We start from the raw sequence: 19,232 nt of genomic DNA, 5'->3' as shown, positions 1-19,232 counted from the left end.
CACTCGTTATCAGTTTGGTCACAGTCACAATGGTAGTTCAATGTGTCCCTGGTCACCGCATGTGGCATGTCAACACATTTATGGTGTTGGTTAGGGTAGCCCAAGACAATGCCAGAGTCAAGGTTAAGTTTACTGCTATACACAGAAGGATTTTTGAGTGTCAGGCAGTGAGTCAGTCAATGCTGGTGACCACAGGCTGCTAATTTTTAAAAATTTATTCCTTTATGGAATGTGGATGTAAGCCAGCATTTATTGCCCATCCCTAGTTGCCCTTGAGAAGGTGGTGATGAGCTGCCTTCTTGAACCACTGCAGCCCCTGAGGTGTAGGTTCACCTCACCATGCTGTTAAGGAGGGGGATTTTCAGCGACAATGGAGAAACGGCAACATTTCCAAGTCAGAATGGTGAGTGACTTGGAGGGGGATTTCCAATTATCAGTGGGTTATCTTCCCCACAGTTACGGTGCTGGGTGCCATATGGACCAGACACAGGGCTGTTCGCAACAAGGACCAAAGACCTGATTTCCACAGAGAAAATAAGAGTAATGGCTGTAGAAATGTGATCTGTGTATAGACTGGCATTGTAATGTGGCCTGGCGGGAAGCATGCAGGACCCATGCAGCAACTAGTGCTGCGATTGCAGTGCTTCTGGAGGGTTGATCGTCAGGATCCCACTCTTTTTTGTACGTGTAGGTTTGATGTTTCTCTCCAAATAACTTCCATGTTCTTTCTTTGTTTCGTAGTTATCTGGAGAAACACAAATTTCAGAGCTGTATACATGCTTCGTTAATAACAAATGAACTTATGAACAAACGTTCAAAGGTTAATTTTATTGTCAAGGTATGCATGTACAATGCAATCCTGGTATTCGTCTTCTCCAGATAGGCCACGGAATACAGAAAAACCAAGTCAAGTCAAATCAAGTCAAGTCACTTTTATTGTCATTTTGACCATAACTGCTGGTACAGTACATAGTAAAAATGAGACGTCTTTCAGGACCATGATGTTACATGGCACAGTATAAAAACTAGACTGAACTACGTAAAAAAACACAGAGAAAGCTACACTAGACTACAGACCTACAATGGACTGCATAAAGTGCACAAAAACAGTGCAGGCATTACAATAAATAATAAGCAGGACAATAGGGCAAGGTGTCAGTCCAGGCCTCGGGTATTGAGGAGTCTGACAGCTTGGGGGAAGAAACTGTTACATAGTCTGGTCGTGAGAGCCGGAATGCTTCGGAGCCTTTTCCCAGATAGCAGGAGGGAGAAGAGATTGTATGAGGGGTGCATGGGGTCCTTCATAATGTTATTTCCTTTGCAGATGCAGCGTGTAGTGTAAATATCCATGATGGTGGGAAAAGAGACCCCGATGATCTTCTCAGCTGACCTCATTATCCGCTGCAGGGTCTTGCGATCCGAGATGGTGCAATTTCTGAACCAGGCAGTGATGCACCTGCTCAGGATGCTCTCAATACAACCCCTGTAGAATGTGATGAGGATGGGGGGTGAGAGATGGACTTTCCTCAGCCTTTGCAAAAAGTAGAGATGCTGCTGGGCTTTCTTTGCTATGGAGCTGGTGTTGAGGGACCAGGTGAGATTCTCCGCCAGGTGAACACCAAGAAATTTGGTGCCATGGGGGTAGTTGAAAGAAAAGACATCAACGCCTCCCCCCACCCCGGAACATGATACAGAAAAAGAAACAATACTCGCAAACTCAAAACCCACAACCCCTCACTTGCACAAAAACTAACTTATCGTGAAAAATGGTAGCTGAAACATCAAAAACCCCAAAACCCTAGCTCATGGGTGAACTGTCAGCACTGAAGGTGCTGGTGACCACGTGGGGCACACTAGTCACTTGATAGTGCTGACTGACATCTGGATCACATTGGACAGTCATTGTACTGGTCACAGCATGGGTCACACCCAAACACCCAGCTATGGTCACAGCACTTGTGACTCCATGGGTCACATCAGCTCAACACATCAGACATTTTAGGCAATCGGTGCTGCTCATCATCGGCGTTACTCCAGCCAGACAGAGTTGCTCACACTGGCCAGCAGGAGTGCTGCCCACCATTTGGGTCAACACACACCTGGGTCACAGTGCCCACAGCGACAAGGCTGTATACCTGTCACACTATCGGTGTCGGTCATCTCACGAGTCAAGCAAAATCTCAGCCAATGTTCAGCTCACTACTTTGCTCACACCAGCTATCGTCACAGTACTGGTCAGCACATATGTTGTGTGAGCCACAGATACCATGATGGTCTCCACAAGCCCCAATCACAGCGATGGCCACAGAATAGGTTATGCTGTGGTCCTCTTATGAGTCACGCTGTCAGCTGAGTGCTCATCGCCCATCGGTCACACCGGCCAGACTCAATACTTGTTTCACTTTAGCCAGAAGCACAACGTTAGCTCTACCATCATTCATGGTAGCCAAGATGAAGCTCCCCTCCATTCTCCCGTCACTCTTCCTCCTAAGCCCCTTCTCTCCAACCTCCCTGTACACAGCTTTACCTCTCAAATCCTCCTCGCTCTCCTTTCTCCTTCTGATTTTGGAAGTCTGCAGACATGACCTGCATCGGGAACATCTGGATTGCAGGCCCCGCCCTACCCCCTCACCCCCAGGTTAAGGAGCCAAAGGGTTAAAGGACGCTGTTGCCTTTGTGTGGTCCGTGGAGAGGCAACTCATGTTGAGCATGCCCGAGGCGGGAATATGCTGAGGTAAACACTGGCAGAGCTATTACCAGCTCCGAGATGTGAGTAAGGTGGGGCCACATATCCTGAGCCCTCCAGGGTTTATCTCTCCTTCGTGCAGTGGCCTCACTTACAGACTAAAAGACAAGCAGGCTGACCCTGAGACATTGTGGCAACTCATGCCGACAGTGCAGGCGATGACTCACTAACCAAATATAGCACAAAACATCAACACAGACATTACATGAGCTAGGAGCAGTCACCACAGGGCTAATCTGTTGCATGCACCATTGACAAAGGTACCATTGTGTAAGAGTGCTCATCTTGGCCCGTGCTGATAAGAATTTGTTGATTAAGCAATGGAGGTTGGAGTACTTCAGGAACCATTGCTCAGCCATCCAACAAATCATGGGTGTTTAAAGAACTGGGTTTTTGCTTTTTTTCCAAAAATCCGTTCAGATTCATCTTAGCTCACACTAGCAATGCCCTGATGGTGGAGTTAGCTCACTGCCTGTTCCTCCATAACTCACCCTGCCTCATCGTGGGCAGGATGGTGTGTCTGCTACATACAGTGGGTCTAGTAATTCCCGGCTCATTTCATAGTCCAAGCAGTGGTCGTGCAGGCTTCCAATTAAGTCTTAGGGGACACAGGAATGAGGTGTGCATTTTGTTTCCCAGCAGGTAGTGCTCTTGTTGCAAACAAGAGAAAATCTGCAGATGCTGGAAATGCGAGCAATACCCACAGTATGCTGCAGGATCTCAGTAGGCCAGGCTGCACATATGAAGAAGAGTAAACAGTCAACATCTCGGCCCGAAATGTCAACTACGTCTCTTGTTACTCTGTGTAAGAACCAAGACGGTGATCACATAGCCAAAGCTGGGTGTGTTTTGAGAAAGCAGTTGGGCATGGTAATATTTTAGACACTTAGATAAAGAAATGGATAGGTAAGATTTAGAGCAGAGGTTCACAACCTTCTTTTTATGCCATGTACCCCTACTATTGCTGAGGAGTCTGTGGATCCCAGGTTGGGAACCCTTGGTTCAGAGAGATGTAGTCCAAATGCAGGCAAATGGGATTAGTTTAGGTGGTCGGCATGAGTGAGCTGGGCCAAAGGGCCTGTGTTGTGTTTCTTTATGAATCTGTTACTCAGTTAAAGCTAGTAGTAATATTTAAAAGATGTTTGGACAGATACAAGGACAGAAAAGGATTAGAGGAGTATGGGCCAAGTGCAGGCAAGTGTGACTACCTTAATAAACATATTGGACAACATAGGGCCCATTTTCATGCTGTATTACAATATGACTATGACTGTTCTTGGGTCATTCTAGGGCTCTGCCTAAGCTCTCTGGATCAGGAAGAGGGAACTGGGGTATTTGATAAGATCAGCAATTTATAAAGAAAGAGAGGAAAAAGGCTGTGTAAACAGGAATATATCAGGCAAACATTATCCCTAGAAAAGGTGGATAGTTCCCTGCACTCCCCACCACTGGTATTTTATCGTTATATCCTGTAGTAATCTAGATGGTAGAGGCCAAATGAAGTAGGTATTTTTAAATCCTTTTTCAATTCCCATTATATCATGATAGTACCTTGTGGTCAGTAAAACAGACATTGATTGCAACACTGGGAGAGCAAGCATAATTTGCAATCAGTTCCTGGCATTAACACTTAAGATTTACTTTAAGAATCCGCAAAGGGTCTTGATGGTTTGCCAAAACTAAACTGCCAACTTGTTTGTGAGTCCTTGACTCACTTGTGGTTTTATTCTTCCATCGGTCACTGGGTCCCTTGCATTCTTGCTCTGGACACAACAGATGATTCTACAACTATTTTCTACATGCACTTCTCCAACTCTGGCCTCTTGTTCAATTTTGATTTCTTTATTTCCACACAATGACAGTTTTAGTTCTGGAATTCCCTCACTTAAGTGCCCCATCTCACTAATTTTCTCTCCTCTTCTTTGTTGACCATCTCCTTATTTATGCCCCACCATCTCTTCATGTAGCAGAGTGTGAAACATTGTCAATATTGACAGTGTTGTGAATTCCAGAGAGGGTGGTGATAGACTGCAGCTGGTAAGCAGGCTGGTGGGATGGGCAGAGGAGTGGCAGATGGTTTAATGTGGGGAAATGTGGGCTGGGAGAAAGTGGAAGAACAATACTGAATAAAGGGGCATTATTCAACAAGGAATTCAGAAGCAGAGGTGCACATAACTGAAAGTGGCAGGGCAGGTAGTTAATAAGACAGGAAAAACTCAATCTTTAGAGGCACAGAGTGTAAATGAGGGGGAATTATGACATCACGCCAAACCTTCACAAAACACTAATTTGGCCATAAGTGGAACACTGTGTTCACTTCCTTATAGGGAGGATGTGAAGGTTTTAGATGTCTACCAGAGGAGATTTACAGGAATGGTCCTGGCATGAGGTGCTAAAGTCACAAAGGTTCAGACCATTTATTTTTGGAGAGGAGATGGCAGAGGGGAAAGCCAATAGAGAGGTCTGGACAGAGCAGAAAGTAGGAGGCTGGTTCCATCGATGAAGAGAGCAAATGCTAGAGAGAGACGAAGGGAAGAGAACTAAGGCTGGAAAATCTTATTAGAGATCTGGATTGCACTGTGCAGATATTGCGGAGGCAGGCTCCATTTTAGCCTTCAAGAAATGTTGCATAAATATATGATGGAGAAAAATTTACAAGTGTGCAGAGAAGGGATTAGAGGGTGGAACTATTGATCTGCTCTGGTTGAGAGCCAGCACACACAGGATAGTAAACACGAGGAAATCTGCAGATGCTAGAAATTCAAGCAACACACACAAAATGCTGTGTTCTGCAAGCATTTTGTGTGTGATACACAGGATAGGCTGAATAGCTTCTTTCTGTGCTATAACCATTCTATCAGTCTGTGAAGATCCACCTGTTAAGTCACACTTGTAAATGCAAGTCACTGCTTTTTCTTAATTTGGGACATTAAATGGGCTAGTTTTCTGATGGTAACAGCTAGCCCACTCTACCCTAAAGACAGCTGAAAAGCGTTCCAGAACAAGTTCCTACAACCAGTAGGAATTTGTGACCTGTTTTAATTAATGTTGGCCACTAGATAAATGTTGGCCAGCATACTGGGAACATTTCCTCCAGTCCACTTTCAAAATTGTGACATGGGATCTTTTATATCCATTTGAAAGGGGAAATGGGTCCACAGTATAACAACACATAATTAGGACACAGCCTCCAATACTGAATGATTATGGGCTCATGTTTCTGAAGAGTAATTTAAAACCACAACCTTTTTTTCATTAGAAACAAGAATTTGCTATCACAATAAGTTTTATTTTGACATTTATGTTGTAAAAATCACTAAGAAACCACAAACCATAGGTTTTATCATTCCTGTAATAGGTAATAAAGGTCAGAAATTTTAAAACATGGTCTCTCTGGAGCCTCTATTTACATGCTAAGTGCAGAGAGTACTACAGCCTTTTACTTTGCACGCAAGCTATGCTTGACTGGCACACAGCCCGCTGTCCTGGCATGAGGCTGGGTCTATTTATACTATCTGCTAGCGCTGGAACAGAGTGCATGGATGGTCCTTGTGATACCAGCAGCATAGGGAGGTTACCCGTATGCACAGCCAGCAAGATTACTCGTCAGCAGGCCAATCTCCCTCCAGCTTTTAACTGCACCCCAACAAGATTGGAAGCAGCTTGAAATGTCTGAGTCTTGACCAGAGATCATACTCATTCCGGCAAAGAGTTACAGAGAGTGTATATTTGGAACCATCTTTTAATTCAGAACAGTTCAGATTATTCAGTACATAGCTGTTTGAAGAAAGCATCAAAGCCTTCCATTTTAATTAAAGTAAATAGTCCCTTAATGGAGTTAAGTAGATTAAACAGAAACAGAAAATTCACACCCCCCCAACCCCAACTAGTCCACATAAGCCTCCCTTGCTCTACCTCATCTGACCTATAAAATCTTTCCATTCTTTTCCCCTCTTGTATATTTAGCTTGCATACATAAATACAACTATCCAATCATTGCAAATAATAGTCATTTCCACAATGTAAAGGTGTTTTTCTAGAAGCAATGTTGGATTTATTTGAGACTATCTCAAATTTATGAACCCTGCTGTCCCATTACCAGCATAGAAACATTTTCTCCATCTCTGCTTTATTAAGACCATTTTTAAAGAGCTAATTCATTGCTCCTTATCCCAGAAAAAATAACCTAGATGGGCTTCCTACATAACACTAAGAAATGTTTTTCAATACATATTTTTCTTTTAGAATCATTTTGCAACGATCATAAACACACACAATACTCCTGAGTGTAGCCCAACCAAGGTCTAGTAGATTTAATGTAACTTCCCTGCGTTTCAATTCTAATTCCATGGAGATGAACTCAGTGTTCTGCTGTTATTTGCTCTGGCCTTGCTAATTTTAATGATTTGTAAATGTATATCCCTTGATCCCTTTGCTTTCCACCCATTTCATTTTCCAAACAGCATGGGGCTCCTTATTCCCCATTTCAAAATGCACTCTCTCCCACAGATACGTACTGGAATTCACTTAACTGCCGGTCTGCAAAGTATTAATGTTGTTTTGTTTTTCACTCTAGGTTTTACTGAGTATTAACTCAATTTGGGCTCACTCACCAACTTTGAAATTGTATTTCTGAATCCTAAATGTTAGTTTGTATGGTGAACAGCAGCGGTCCCAGTGCCAGCATTTAAGAAACATCATATCTTACCTTTTGCCAAGGATAACCCCTTTCCATATAAGCACTGGATGTTCCCTGTGTGCAAAGCTGTTGTTCTGCATTGGTGTTTGGAATGTATCAGTTTCAGGCAACAAACACTTGTATGTCAAAGCCAAGAGAAAGGAAAGAGGACAGAAGGAAAGAAAGTAAGAAGGGAGGGATGAAGGAAGGGAGGAGGGAAGTTAATTTCTGATAGAGCTGACGTTGATCCAGTTTCATCAGCTTTTGCTGGTTGATAGCCAACTGATCTAAATACAGATCCCTAATTTCATCACTCAGCAGCTTCCTGCCTGCTGGCTTTCTCTGTCTCTGGTGACTTAACACAGTTCTCAATAACCCCGCTCCCAGGTCCCAGAGTTATTCATCGAACCTGCGCTGAAATGACTGTGGCTCCCTCACACAGTCACTCTGTAAAACTAATGGCAGCACCCTGGGCTGCTGGCTAACTTTTTAAAATCATTTTCAGGATCTCGGCATCCATTCCTAGTTGCCCTGAAGATGGTGGTAAGCTGCTTTCTGCCTTCTTGAAACTTCCCACACTATCACTCAGCAGACCCCCCCCACCCACTTCCCCAGTGCGCTGTGTCCCCAAGTGTATCAGCAATGGTAGTAGTCCAGTTCCCTCACACAGTCCGTCAGCAACCCCTCTCCCACAGCAGCATACTTGTTACTGACCATCTCTCTTTAGTGTCCATCAGCTCTCACATTGTCACTCGGTAACCCCAGTTTTCCTCAGCATTTGTGTCACTAGCTGTATCTCCACTGATGTTAATCCAGCTCCTTCACACTGTCACTCAGTAAACCCCTCTTCTCCAGCATCCTGTATGGCCGACTGCACCTCCACTGATACTGATTCAGATTTGTGCTGCAGTTTTCTTCAGTCACATGGTATTTTGCTGCTGTAGGAGCCTGAGGTAAATTACCTCCTCAGCTGGGTCGCAGTACTTTGACAACAATGCAAAAGCAATGCACCCCAAGGGCACATTTGAACGAATGTTTCAGTGATGAGGATACCTGGGAGGCAGAGTTAGCCTCTGCACAATTGCAACCATAGTTTGTCAGTCATGGATGGGTTTTACTCCAACTCCACACCCTGACCCACACACGTTTTAGTTTACTTTGCAACCTACCCTTTCCACGTACGAGCTGTGGAACTGATCCCCGATCTGCCGTAGTTTCTGCCCGATCCGGACTTCCACTCTCTCCACCGGGAGCAAATCCAGCGGGATGTCATCTGCCTGATCGCCGAGGGATGCTCTGCTGGGCCGCGGCACTTCGAAAACCTCTGAAAATTGCAGCCGGTGGCCTGCGTTACCTGGGAGGGAAGTCAAGCAAACCATCAGCCCAGCACAAATACAGTTCCTCAGCCCACTCACCTCCCCCTGCTCCCTTCTCAATAAACTGTGCAGGGAAAATAAACGTACTGCTCTTTCGGAGGGTTCATTTGAAGCACAGACACAGCAAAAAACTGTGATCACTGGCTGATAATCTGCAGATGTTGGAAATTCAAGCAACACACACAAAATGCTGGTGGAACGCAGCAGGCCAGGCAGCACCTACAGGAAGAAGTACAGTCGACGTTTCGGGCCAAGACGTTGACTGCTTCTTCCTGTAGATGCTGCCTGGCCTGCTGTGTTCCACCAGCATTTTGTGTGTGTTGATAAAACTGGTCAATTCTGTTCATGGACCTAGCCTGACTTAAAAGGATGAACCTGCAACTAGCTCAACACTTGGGACTGCATTTCTGATGAGAAAAGGCTATGTATATCAAATTAGAATTTCCCCCTCCATTGAAAATATTATTCTCTTATTCCTCTCATTATTCTGTCTTCACACAAACACAGAAATACCCACAGATACAAATAAGAATATGCACGCATTGACATATGACTATCCGCAAATAGTTCAAAATAAAATTTCAAAACCAGTTGAAATGAAGGAAAAGCAAACATGAATTGGATGATTATTTTATAGAGATTTTGAACATAGATGTTTGGGTAAATATTTCACTCTGCCAACAGACGCAAGACCCCAAGAAAAGCAGAGCTGGAATCTCTCCTCCTCGAGCCTGCCCGGAAATTCAGTCTGACCTTGGCTGATCCCTGTTTGGGATGGTGTAGCTAATGGACAGAAAATTTATTCCAAGCTCGTTGTGCTTCTGACAATCAGTGAGGAAGTAAAGCGTTGATGCTAAACATTTCTCCCCCAAACCTGCTCCCCACGTTCCATACAGACTCACAGGAGTCTGGAACACAATTGCCAGCTGACCTCTTGCATGCTTTCACAGTTCCTGTTTGGAGCCTTAATTAATACAACTCCGATAATCTGGCATTTGACTATCTCAAATGCTGATGGTTCAGAAGCAGGTTCACTCATTGGACTGAAACGTGAGCCAGACGTCCAGGGTGTGCGGACAGGTTTGGCGATAACGGGTGCAGCCAGGTCTGGGGTCCTGACAGTGGGTCGGTGCACAGCAGGAGCAAGGGTTGGGGTTGGGAACACATTTTTTTTTAATTACAAAAATACATTTATTTCAAGCTCTGCCATACGACAACAGTACAATAAAAACACTGGAAACAGCAATAACTACCACCTTCTCAGCCTCATTTAGAATGGAATTTATCTCCTGCACTGCCCAAAGGTCCTGGAGCACCTCCACGATGCCCGTTGTGTTCTTTCACCAGGGATACCTGGGTACAAACATACCCCTGGAAAATTGCTGAACAGTTAGCCCAAGCGGAACCCTCAGCTGCCTGCAAAGGAGGTGTAGGGCATTCTGCCCCTCCGCTAGCATGCAGGTCTCCTTTGGGCAAGGTGTAGGATCTGCTTAGCCCCCGCCTCCCACGATCAGGGTCACATCACAGCATGGGAGCAGGTGATGGATGGTCTTATACGCAGCTGGTGCATATCATTGAATGGTTATGAGACAAGACAGACAATCTCTGAAGAGTATTGATCATTTCTGGGGTCACCCATCTTGTAAAGGCACTGCCCAGGAAAAGGCAATGGCAGACCATTTCTGCAGAAAAATTTGCCAAGTACAGCCATGGTCACAGATAGAGAAAAGATTAAGAACAACAGATGAAAAGAGAGATTAAAGACAGGTGAAAGACCATGATTACCCACATCATACTTCACGGGACACAATGCTGGTGATGATGAACCCCAGGAGCAAATTTAATACGACGTCCTCCCCTCCATAGACCAAATACCAACAGGGTGGGGCTAAAATGCACCCAGAAGGCCGAGGTGTAGCCCCCTCAGATATGAAAATAGGAACTGCATCCTCACACACAAACACACAATGTACTTGTGGCACATGGTCAGCTGGGAGATCCATGTGAAGGCTTATAAACTAACAGCAAGGCACAACTTGATGAGGGTCGGGAACGCCATGGGTACGGATCATGGGAAGGTTTGAGATTGGAGCCACGGTCTGGAATAAGACCATAAGATAGATAGGTATCTTATTGATCCCCGAAGGAAGTTACAGTGTCACAGTAGCATTACAAGTGCACAGATATACAAATATTAGAAGAGAAGAAAGAAATAATAAAAAAATGAGTTACCTGAAACAGTCTAACAGGAGGGGGTCATCACATCCCCGGCTATAGGTTGACTCATTATAGAGCCTAATGGCCAAGGGTAAGAATAATCTCATATAGTGCAGTTTGGGGGTAGCGCAGTTGTCTTAGTCTATTATAGAAAGTGCTCCTCTGTTCAGCCAAATTGGCATGTAGAAGTTGAGATACATTGTCCAGAATTCACAGGATTTTCTAGAGGGTCCTTTGTTCTACTACAGTCTCCACTGTGTCCAGTTTGACTCCTATAATAGAGCCAGCCTTTCTAATCAGTTTATTGAGCCTATGGGCATCACCTGTGTTGATGCCATTGCCTAAGCACACCACCGCATAGAAGATTGTACTGGCGATAACAGACTGGTAGAACTTGTGATGGAGAGGCCTGCATGCTCAAAAGGATCTCAGTCTCCTCAGGAAGTAGGGGTGACTCTGGCCCTTCTCGTACACAGCCTCTGTGTTGGGGCTCCACTCAAGTCTCTCAACCAGGTACTTGTAGGTCCTCACCACATCCACGTCCTCACCATCAATAGTAACAGGGGGCAGTGCAGGCTTGGTCTTCCTATAGTCCATCTCCATCTCCTTTGTCTTACTGACGTTGAGCTGCAGATGATTCAGCTTGCACCATCTGACAAAGTCCTCCACCAGGGCCCTGTATTCATCCTCCCATCGTCCCCTTATACACCCGACTACTGCTGGATTAACAGAGAATTTCTGCAGATGACATGACTCAGTGTTGTGCCTCAATATATATGGAATGACAGTATATTTCTCTTTCCCTTTAAGCTCATCAGGATAACTGGAAAGAAATACTATACTACTGTTAAGATGTAAAAAATGAAATAAAGAATGTGTTTACGCATTGGCACACATTACATACAATAATCCAGACATCCACTGGTCCAGCATCACTAAACTCTGGAGTGTGCTATGTTATCAGAATTTTATTACAAAGAAATAAAGCTTTGAGTGATGATCCAGGCTTATTTTCTTTTTACTATCTTTGCCTGTCCCAATGCATTGCTGATTTCCAGTGAGAGGTGAGGATGGAGAATGGAGTGAACAGTGGGGGAAATATTTAGTTAAGATGCTCATTTCTCTATTCTAGGATGACTTGATAGGTTATATTCCATCTGGGTACCCTCCAACCTGATGTCATGAATATTGAATTCTCCTTCCGAATGACAAATTTCCACCCACACCCCCTTCATTCCCCACTCTGACCTTTCACTTCTCAACTGCCTATTACTTCCACCTGGGTGGGTCCCCTCCCCCTCCTACTGTCCACTCTCCTCTCCTATCAGATTCTTCTTTCTCCACCCACGTGGCTTCACCTATCACCTTCCAGCTAGCCTCCTTCCCTTCCCCCCACCGTTTTATTCAGGCATCCTCCCCCTTCCTTTTCAGTCGTGATGAAGGGCATTCGCCCGAAACATCAACTGTTTACTTTTTTCCATAGACGCTGCCTGGCCTGCTGAGTTCCTCCAGCATCTTGTGTGTGTTGCGTTGGCTCTTCTTCACCTCTCCTTGAATTTAGAAAGTTTACAGAGAGCATGGAGCCATATTTAAAATCTTAGTCCTCACAAGTGAGAAATCTAGCGATCCTGATACCAGATGCATATCTCTGTTACATGTAAATGATTACAAAGCAGATCTCTTCCAAGGAAGAAAAACACACACACACACACACACACACACACACACACACACACACACACACACACACACACACACACACACACACACACACACACACACACACACACACAGCGTTCCTGACTTTGGGAGCTTTTCAGGGAATTATATCCTGGTGATGAGAGCCTGGTGTAAGAAAAACATACAGCAGCCATTCCACAGATAGCAAGCTCCCACACAACCAGCCAGCATACAAATGGACAGATAATTTATGTTGTGATCTCAAATCATGGAGAAGGCAGGACAATAGCGGTTCATCTCTGAGGTGTTGTTCCTACATTCAACCAAGGAGCCAGTGGTTTAACTTCCCATTTGAGAGAGAGTGCCTCCAATTGCATTTGCAATCTTATAGACTGCACTGTCTTATTGAACCACTGTCTTATATGTCTTGCAGACCAAGGCTGTTGATAGGGCTTCCACAGGGATATTGTTAGATATAGTGCTGTGCAAAAGTCTGAGGAACATATATACTGTATATACAGTGCCCATCAAAAGTAATCGACCACCTCCCCTGGAAGCTTTCATGTTTTATTGTTTTACAACATTGAATCAGAGTGGATTTAATTTGGCTTTTTTGACACTGATCTAAAGAAAAAGACTCTTTCGTGTCAAAGTGAAAATACTTTGTAGAGAGCAAACACGAGGAAATCTGCAGATGCTGGAAATTCAAACAACACACACAAAATGCCGGTGGAACACAGCAGGCCAGGCAGCATCTATAAGTCCTGGCAAAGGTTCTCGGCACGAAACGTCGACAGTGCTTCTCCCTATAGATGCTGCCTGGCCTGTTGTGTTCCACCAGCATTTTGCATGTATACTTTGTAGAGATGTTTTTTTTGGCTTTGAAAGAGTCTTTCTCTATTGATCAGTTTAAAAAAAGCCAAATTAAGTCCACTCTGATTCAATGTTGTAAAACTATAAAACAAGAATACTTCCAAGGGTGGGGGTGGGGGGTTGGTGAATACTTTTTATAGGCACTATAGCAAGGGTGCTTAAGACTTTTGCACAGTACCGTATTTGTCAACGTGGAGCGGAGAGTGAGTCTGTAAATCTGGTGGGAGCAAAGGATGTTGGGAATGGCGAGGATGGGGCATCATGGGAGGGGTGTGGGAAAGGTGGTAGGGAAGCAGTGCTGGGGCAGGGGTTGGCATAAATACAGACACGCCCAGCCCTGAGACACCAGGCAAGGTAATTTAATTCCAAACAATTGGTTTACTGATCATTACAGAATGTCTCTCAGGTGCTTCCCACTCCCTCCCCCTTTTCCCCAACCATGATTCCCCTCTCCCTGACCCTCCTCAACAGAGATGCACATCAGAATCAGGCTTATCAGACTCACATATGTCATGAAATTTGATATTTTTGTGGCAGCAGGACAGTGCAAAATATAAAATTACTGCAGTATTGTGCAAGAGTCTAGGCACCCTAGCTACAGCACGTACAGTGCCTATAAAAAAATATTCACCCCGTTTGGAAGTTTTGTCAGGTGATCAGTTTCAAAAAAGCCAAATTAAACCCACTGTAATTCAATGTTGTAAAACAATAAAACATGAAAGCTTTCAGAGGTGGCGCCAGGGGAATACTTCTTATAGGCGCTGTACATGTGCCTAAGACTTTTGCAAAGTAGTGTATTCTGACTCAGGAAGGGAGAATTCCCACCTGAGTTGTGGCTGATGGAGAGTCAGTTCATTTTTGGGGAAAGAAGCTCTCACCTCTGAAAGGAAATTCAGATCTCATATTTTTTTACATATTCACTTCCCTTCCTAAGTCTGTTTTACAAGTAATACAAGTTTGTCTAGATAGCAAAAGCAGCCAGGAATGAGGATGAGAAATGCACTCAGAATGCAAACCTGAATTGAGTCATAGAGTCATAGAGCACTACAGCACAGAAACAGGCCTTTTGGCCCATCTGGTCCATGCTGAACTATTATATTGCCTTGTCCCATCCACCTGCACATGGACCTTACCCCTCTGTACTCCTCCCATCCATGTAGCTATCCAAGTATCCCTTAAATGTTGAAATGAAACTTGCATTCACCACTTCCACTGCCAACTCGATCCACATTCTCACCAGCCTTGGGGTGAAAAAGTTCCCCCTCATGTTCCCTTTAAACATTTCATCTCTCACCCTTAACCCATGACCTCAAGTTCTTTTTCACACAGCCTCAGTGGAAGAAGCCAGCTTGCACGTGCCCCCTTAATTTTATATACGTCTATCAAATCTTCTACGCTCCAGAGAATAAAGCACTGACCTCTTCAACCTTTCCCTATAACTCGTGTTCATTTTCTTCATACTCTTTCAATCTTAATAACTTTCCTGTAGTGGGTACTGCACACAATACCAATATAACTTCAAAATTACATCCCAACTCCTATACACAATACTTTGATTTATGAAGGCCAATATGCCAAAAATTCTCTTTATGCCCCTATCTGCCTGTGACCATCCCATTCAAAGGATTTGTATTCCCGATCTCTTTGTTCTACTGCTTTCCTCCATGTCCTACATGGAGGAAAGCAGTAAGCCCTATCCTGGATTGTTCTCCTGAAGTACAACACCTCATACTTGTCTGCATTAAAATTCAGCGCCTTTCTCCAGGTGGTCCAGGTCCCGCTGCAGGCTTTGGTAGGCTTCCTCGTTGTCCACTACACCCCCGATCTTGCTGCCATCCACAAATTTGCTGATCCAATTTACCACATTATCATCAAGATCATTGAAATAGATGATAGAGCCACGATGCACTCAACACCAATCCCTGCAGCACACCACCAGTCACAGAGACAACCATCTACTACTGTCTGCCTTCTTCTGCAAGGCAAAATGTTGAATCCAATTGACATCCTGAATGCCAAATGGCTGAATTTTCTTGACTAATCCCCCACGTAGGATATTGTCAAAGCTCTTGCTCATATCCATGTGGACAACATCCACTACCTTGCCTTCATTAACCTTCCTGGTAAACTCCTTGAAAAACTTTTTAAGATTGGTTTGCTACGACTTACCATGCACAAGGCCATGTTGACTATCCCTAATCAGTCCCTGTTTATACAAATACTTACATGTACAGTTCCTTAGACCCCCTCTCCCCTTCCAATAACTTACCCACTACTGATGTCAGTCTCACTGGCTTATAGTTTCCTGACTTAATCTTAGAGCCTTTCTTAAATAATGGGACAACATTAGCTATACTCCAACTGTCTGGCACCTCACCCATAGCTAGGGATGTTTTAAATACCACTGGTAGGGCCCTTCCAATTTCTGCACTAGCTTTCCACAAATCCACAGGAACACCTTGTTAGGCCCTGAGGAATTATCCACACTAATTTGCCTCAAAACAGCATCCACCTCTCCCTTTGTGTAACCTGTATAGGGTCCATGACCTCACTGCTGCTTCGCCTTATATCTGTAGACTGCCTACCTCTTGAGTCTCCTTTCAAGATCTCCTTTGGCACAGATGATCACACTGATCTTCATGAGGACCAATTTTATCCCTTGCTAACCTTTAGCTCCTAGTGTATCTATAGAAGCCCTTAGAACCCAATCCCAATGGAAAGATCAATCCTTCTCCGTAATTATCTTGCAACTAATGCATAGGTGACTTCCTCTCACAGCTTCACCTCAGTCTAGAATCTAGACTCTAGATGCTTCTCTTGTTATTCTCAGCTGATTAAAAAGGGGATGGGGGGGTGCCATTATTGTGATGCTTGTCTTGTATTTTTTTAAAAATGTAAGAATCAATGGATTTAAGAAATAGAACTAAGGAGCTGGCAGCATCATGTAAAGGCATTTGCTTTATGATTAATTCGTCACAAACACGTTGGTCTATTTCAGTCCTGCTCCCCTGACCTGAAACAAATGGCGGTCAAGTGTCGTCCATTCTATCTGCCGAGAGAGTTCTCTGCTGTTATTCTGGCAGTGGTGTACACTTAAGTTCAAGTTCAAGTGTAATTGTCAGTCAACTAGACATGAACACCATGAATACAGCAAAATGAAACAGTGTTCCTCCGGGACCAAAGTGCAAAACACAGTCCCAACATTCATACACAGCACAAGGCACGTATAAGAGAGCAAGTAAACAAACAGTCACATAGATATATAGGATATATATAGTCCAAGTCCTTGAGTGATATGTTCTGTGGTGGGCAGCACATTAGCATAGTGGTTAGCACAATGCTTTACAAGACCAGCAACCCGGGTTCAATTCCCACTGCTGCCTGTGAGGAGTTTGTACCTTCTTCCCGTGACTGTGTAGGCTTCCTCCGGGTGCTCTGGTTTCCTCTTGCAGTCCAGACACGTACCAGTTCATAGGTATTGGTCATTGTAAATTGTCCGGAGATTAGGCTAGTATTAAATTGGGAGATCGCTGGACCAGAAAGGCCTACTCCACGCTGTATCTCAAAAAATTGATGGGGCATGGGTGTGACTGGCAAGATCAAACAGCTCTCAGCAGTCTACAGACGAATGCATGCACACATGAACGCAATACAACTTGTCATTTTATGATCGAGCACTGGATGGCAGCACTGATGGGATTGGCCAGCCCCTAACTCTACACCGCTTCTGGCACCTCCTCTCCTGGACTGCTGCAACAGGCAAGCCAGTGGCTTGAGGCCTAGTCCTCACTACAACCGAGGCCACGCAGCCCCCCTGCCATCCATCTCACCAATAAACAAGAGAAATGTACTTGCAGAATTTTAAATTACCAATGTCCAAAAGGGTCTTGTGAGTGCAAGAGGAACATGTCAGACAATCACTGTCTGCTGGATTGCACACCTCCTTCTCAGATCTACTGCAATGCCTTCCCGTAGCAGGCAAAAGAACAATGCATACCAAGCCCAGCTCCTTCACCAATGAGGGACTCGCTGATGGTGTCGACCTGCAGTACTTGGAAGTTCTTAATGTCCAGCATTGTCTTGCAATCATAAAAAGGACAAAAAAAACCCTTGGTTGGCCCCCGAGAGGCTGCTGCATCCAAACATGTTGCCATCTTAATGGAATTTGTCATTTTACCTCTGACAAAGGTCTGGCGGAGCACAGCACTGTGATCAACAGTCATGAGACAGTGCACCATGATGCCTTCCTGATCATCGGGGGGAGGGGGGGTGTCTTCAAAAAGGCCAGCTTGAAGAAGTCTCTGTCGGACTACACCAACATACCACCTGCAGAACCAGAGGAGCCATTACACTCAACCACCATTACACAACCATCAAGAATGCTTACTCTGCCATCCCGTGCCTGAACTTTGGCAAGCCTGATCATCTGGCTGTACTTCTACTCACGGAAACTGAGGACCACATCACCAACGGTGAGGACCACAAAGGAATGGTCAAGACATATGGAGGAGAGTTGACAGGACTGCTTTGAATCAATGGACTGGACCATATTCAGGGATTCATCTTCCGATTTGAATGAATATGCCACAGCCGCCACCAACTTCATCGATACTGGCGTGGATGAGAATGTGTTTTCCCAATCCAGAAGCCCTGGATCTACTAGGAGATTTACAGTCTGCTGAGGGCTAGATCTGTGGCGCTCAAGACCAGCAATGCACATTCCTGGAAGAAGTCCAGGTTCAACCTACATAAGGCCATTGTAAGTGTGAAAAGGCTGCTCCCTGTGAAAAGAGAGGGAAATGTATGCACAGCAGTTGTGACACAGGGTCCGTACACCATTACTTGCTGTAAAGTGACACTTCACATCATAAAGGGTGGTCACGCTTCTTTCCCCAATGAGCTCAACACCTTTCAAAGGGGCAATCATGCCACACCATGCAAATCCCCACTGCATCTGGCGATCCTGTGATACCTGTCTCAGGGGCTGATGTCAAAACATCCTTAAGAGGGTGAACCCTCACAAGGCCTCAGGCTCCCATGGTGCACCTGTCAGGGTTCTGAAAACCTGTGCCGGTCAACTGGCTTGTGTGTTCAATGACATCCTCCACCTCTCACTGCGGAGGCGTGACGTTGCACTTGCTTTAAAAGGGCAGCCATCATACTTGGTGCATCAGAGGAGCAGCGTGAGCAGCCTCAGTTACTACCACCCTAACATTCATAACCACCGTGATCCAGAAGCTGGTTATCTCCATCCTGAGCAAAGACATGGACCACTGCAATTTGTCCACTGCCACAACAGGTCTGCAGCTGTTGCAACCTTACTGGCTCTCCACTGTGCTTTGGAACATCCAGACAACAGTAAAGCAACAGCAAAGCCAAGCTACTGTTTGTCGATTACAGTTCAGCAACAAGACCATTATGCCCTGAGTATTAACCACAAAGCTTCAAAACCCGACTCTGACCTGCCCGTAACAACACTGTTTTTGGTAGAATCTGAAGGCGTACAGGAGTGAGATATACTAGCGGGTTGAGGCACCGGTGACCCCTGTATCCATCCAAGGGGTCAGTGTGGACATGGTGGAGGATTAAAAATACCTGGGGATAAGAATTGACAATAAACTGGACAGGTCAAAGAACACTGAGGCTGTCTACAAGAAGGGTC

At 44.8% G+C, this 19,232-nt stretch overlaps 1 protein-coding gene across 2 annotated transcripts in view; it reads right to left on the bottom strand.

Moving 5' to 3' along the window:
* Positions 1-19,232, bottom strand: part of LOC132383155 (bcl-2-modifying factor-like) — a 105,829-nt gene that overhangs the window by 25,397 nt on the left and 61,200 nt on the right. For both annotated transcript variants that reach the window (XR_009508558.1, XM_059954014.1), the window contains exon 3: positions 8,594-8,778. Coding sequence is in view for 1 of the 2 variants with exons in the window: in XM_059954014.1 (XP_059809997.1) it covers positions 8,594-8,778 (185 nt within the window). In the remaining variant the exon portion in view is untranslated. The remainder of the gene's footprint in view (positions 1-8,593; positions 8,779-19,232) is intronic.

Source organism: Hypanus sabinus, chromosome 2 (genome assembly GCF_030144855.1).
Source record: "Hypanus sabinus isolate sHypSab1 chromosome 2, sHypSab1.hap1, whole genome shotgun sequence".
NCBI lineage: Eukaryota > Metazoa > Chordata > Chondrichthyes > Myliobatiformes > Dasyatidae > Hypanus > Hypanus sabinus.
This window is presented reverse-complemented; position numbering and strand designations above follow the sequence as displayed.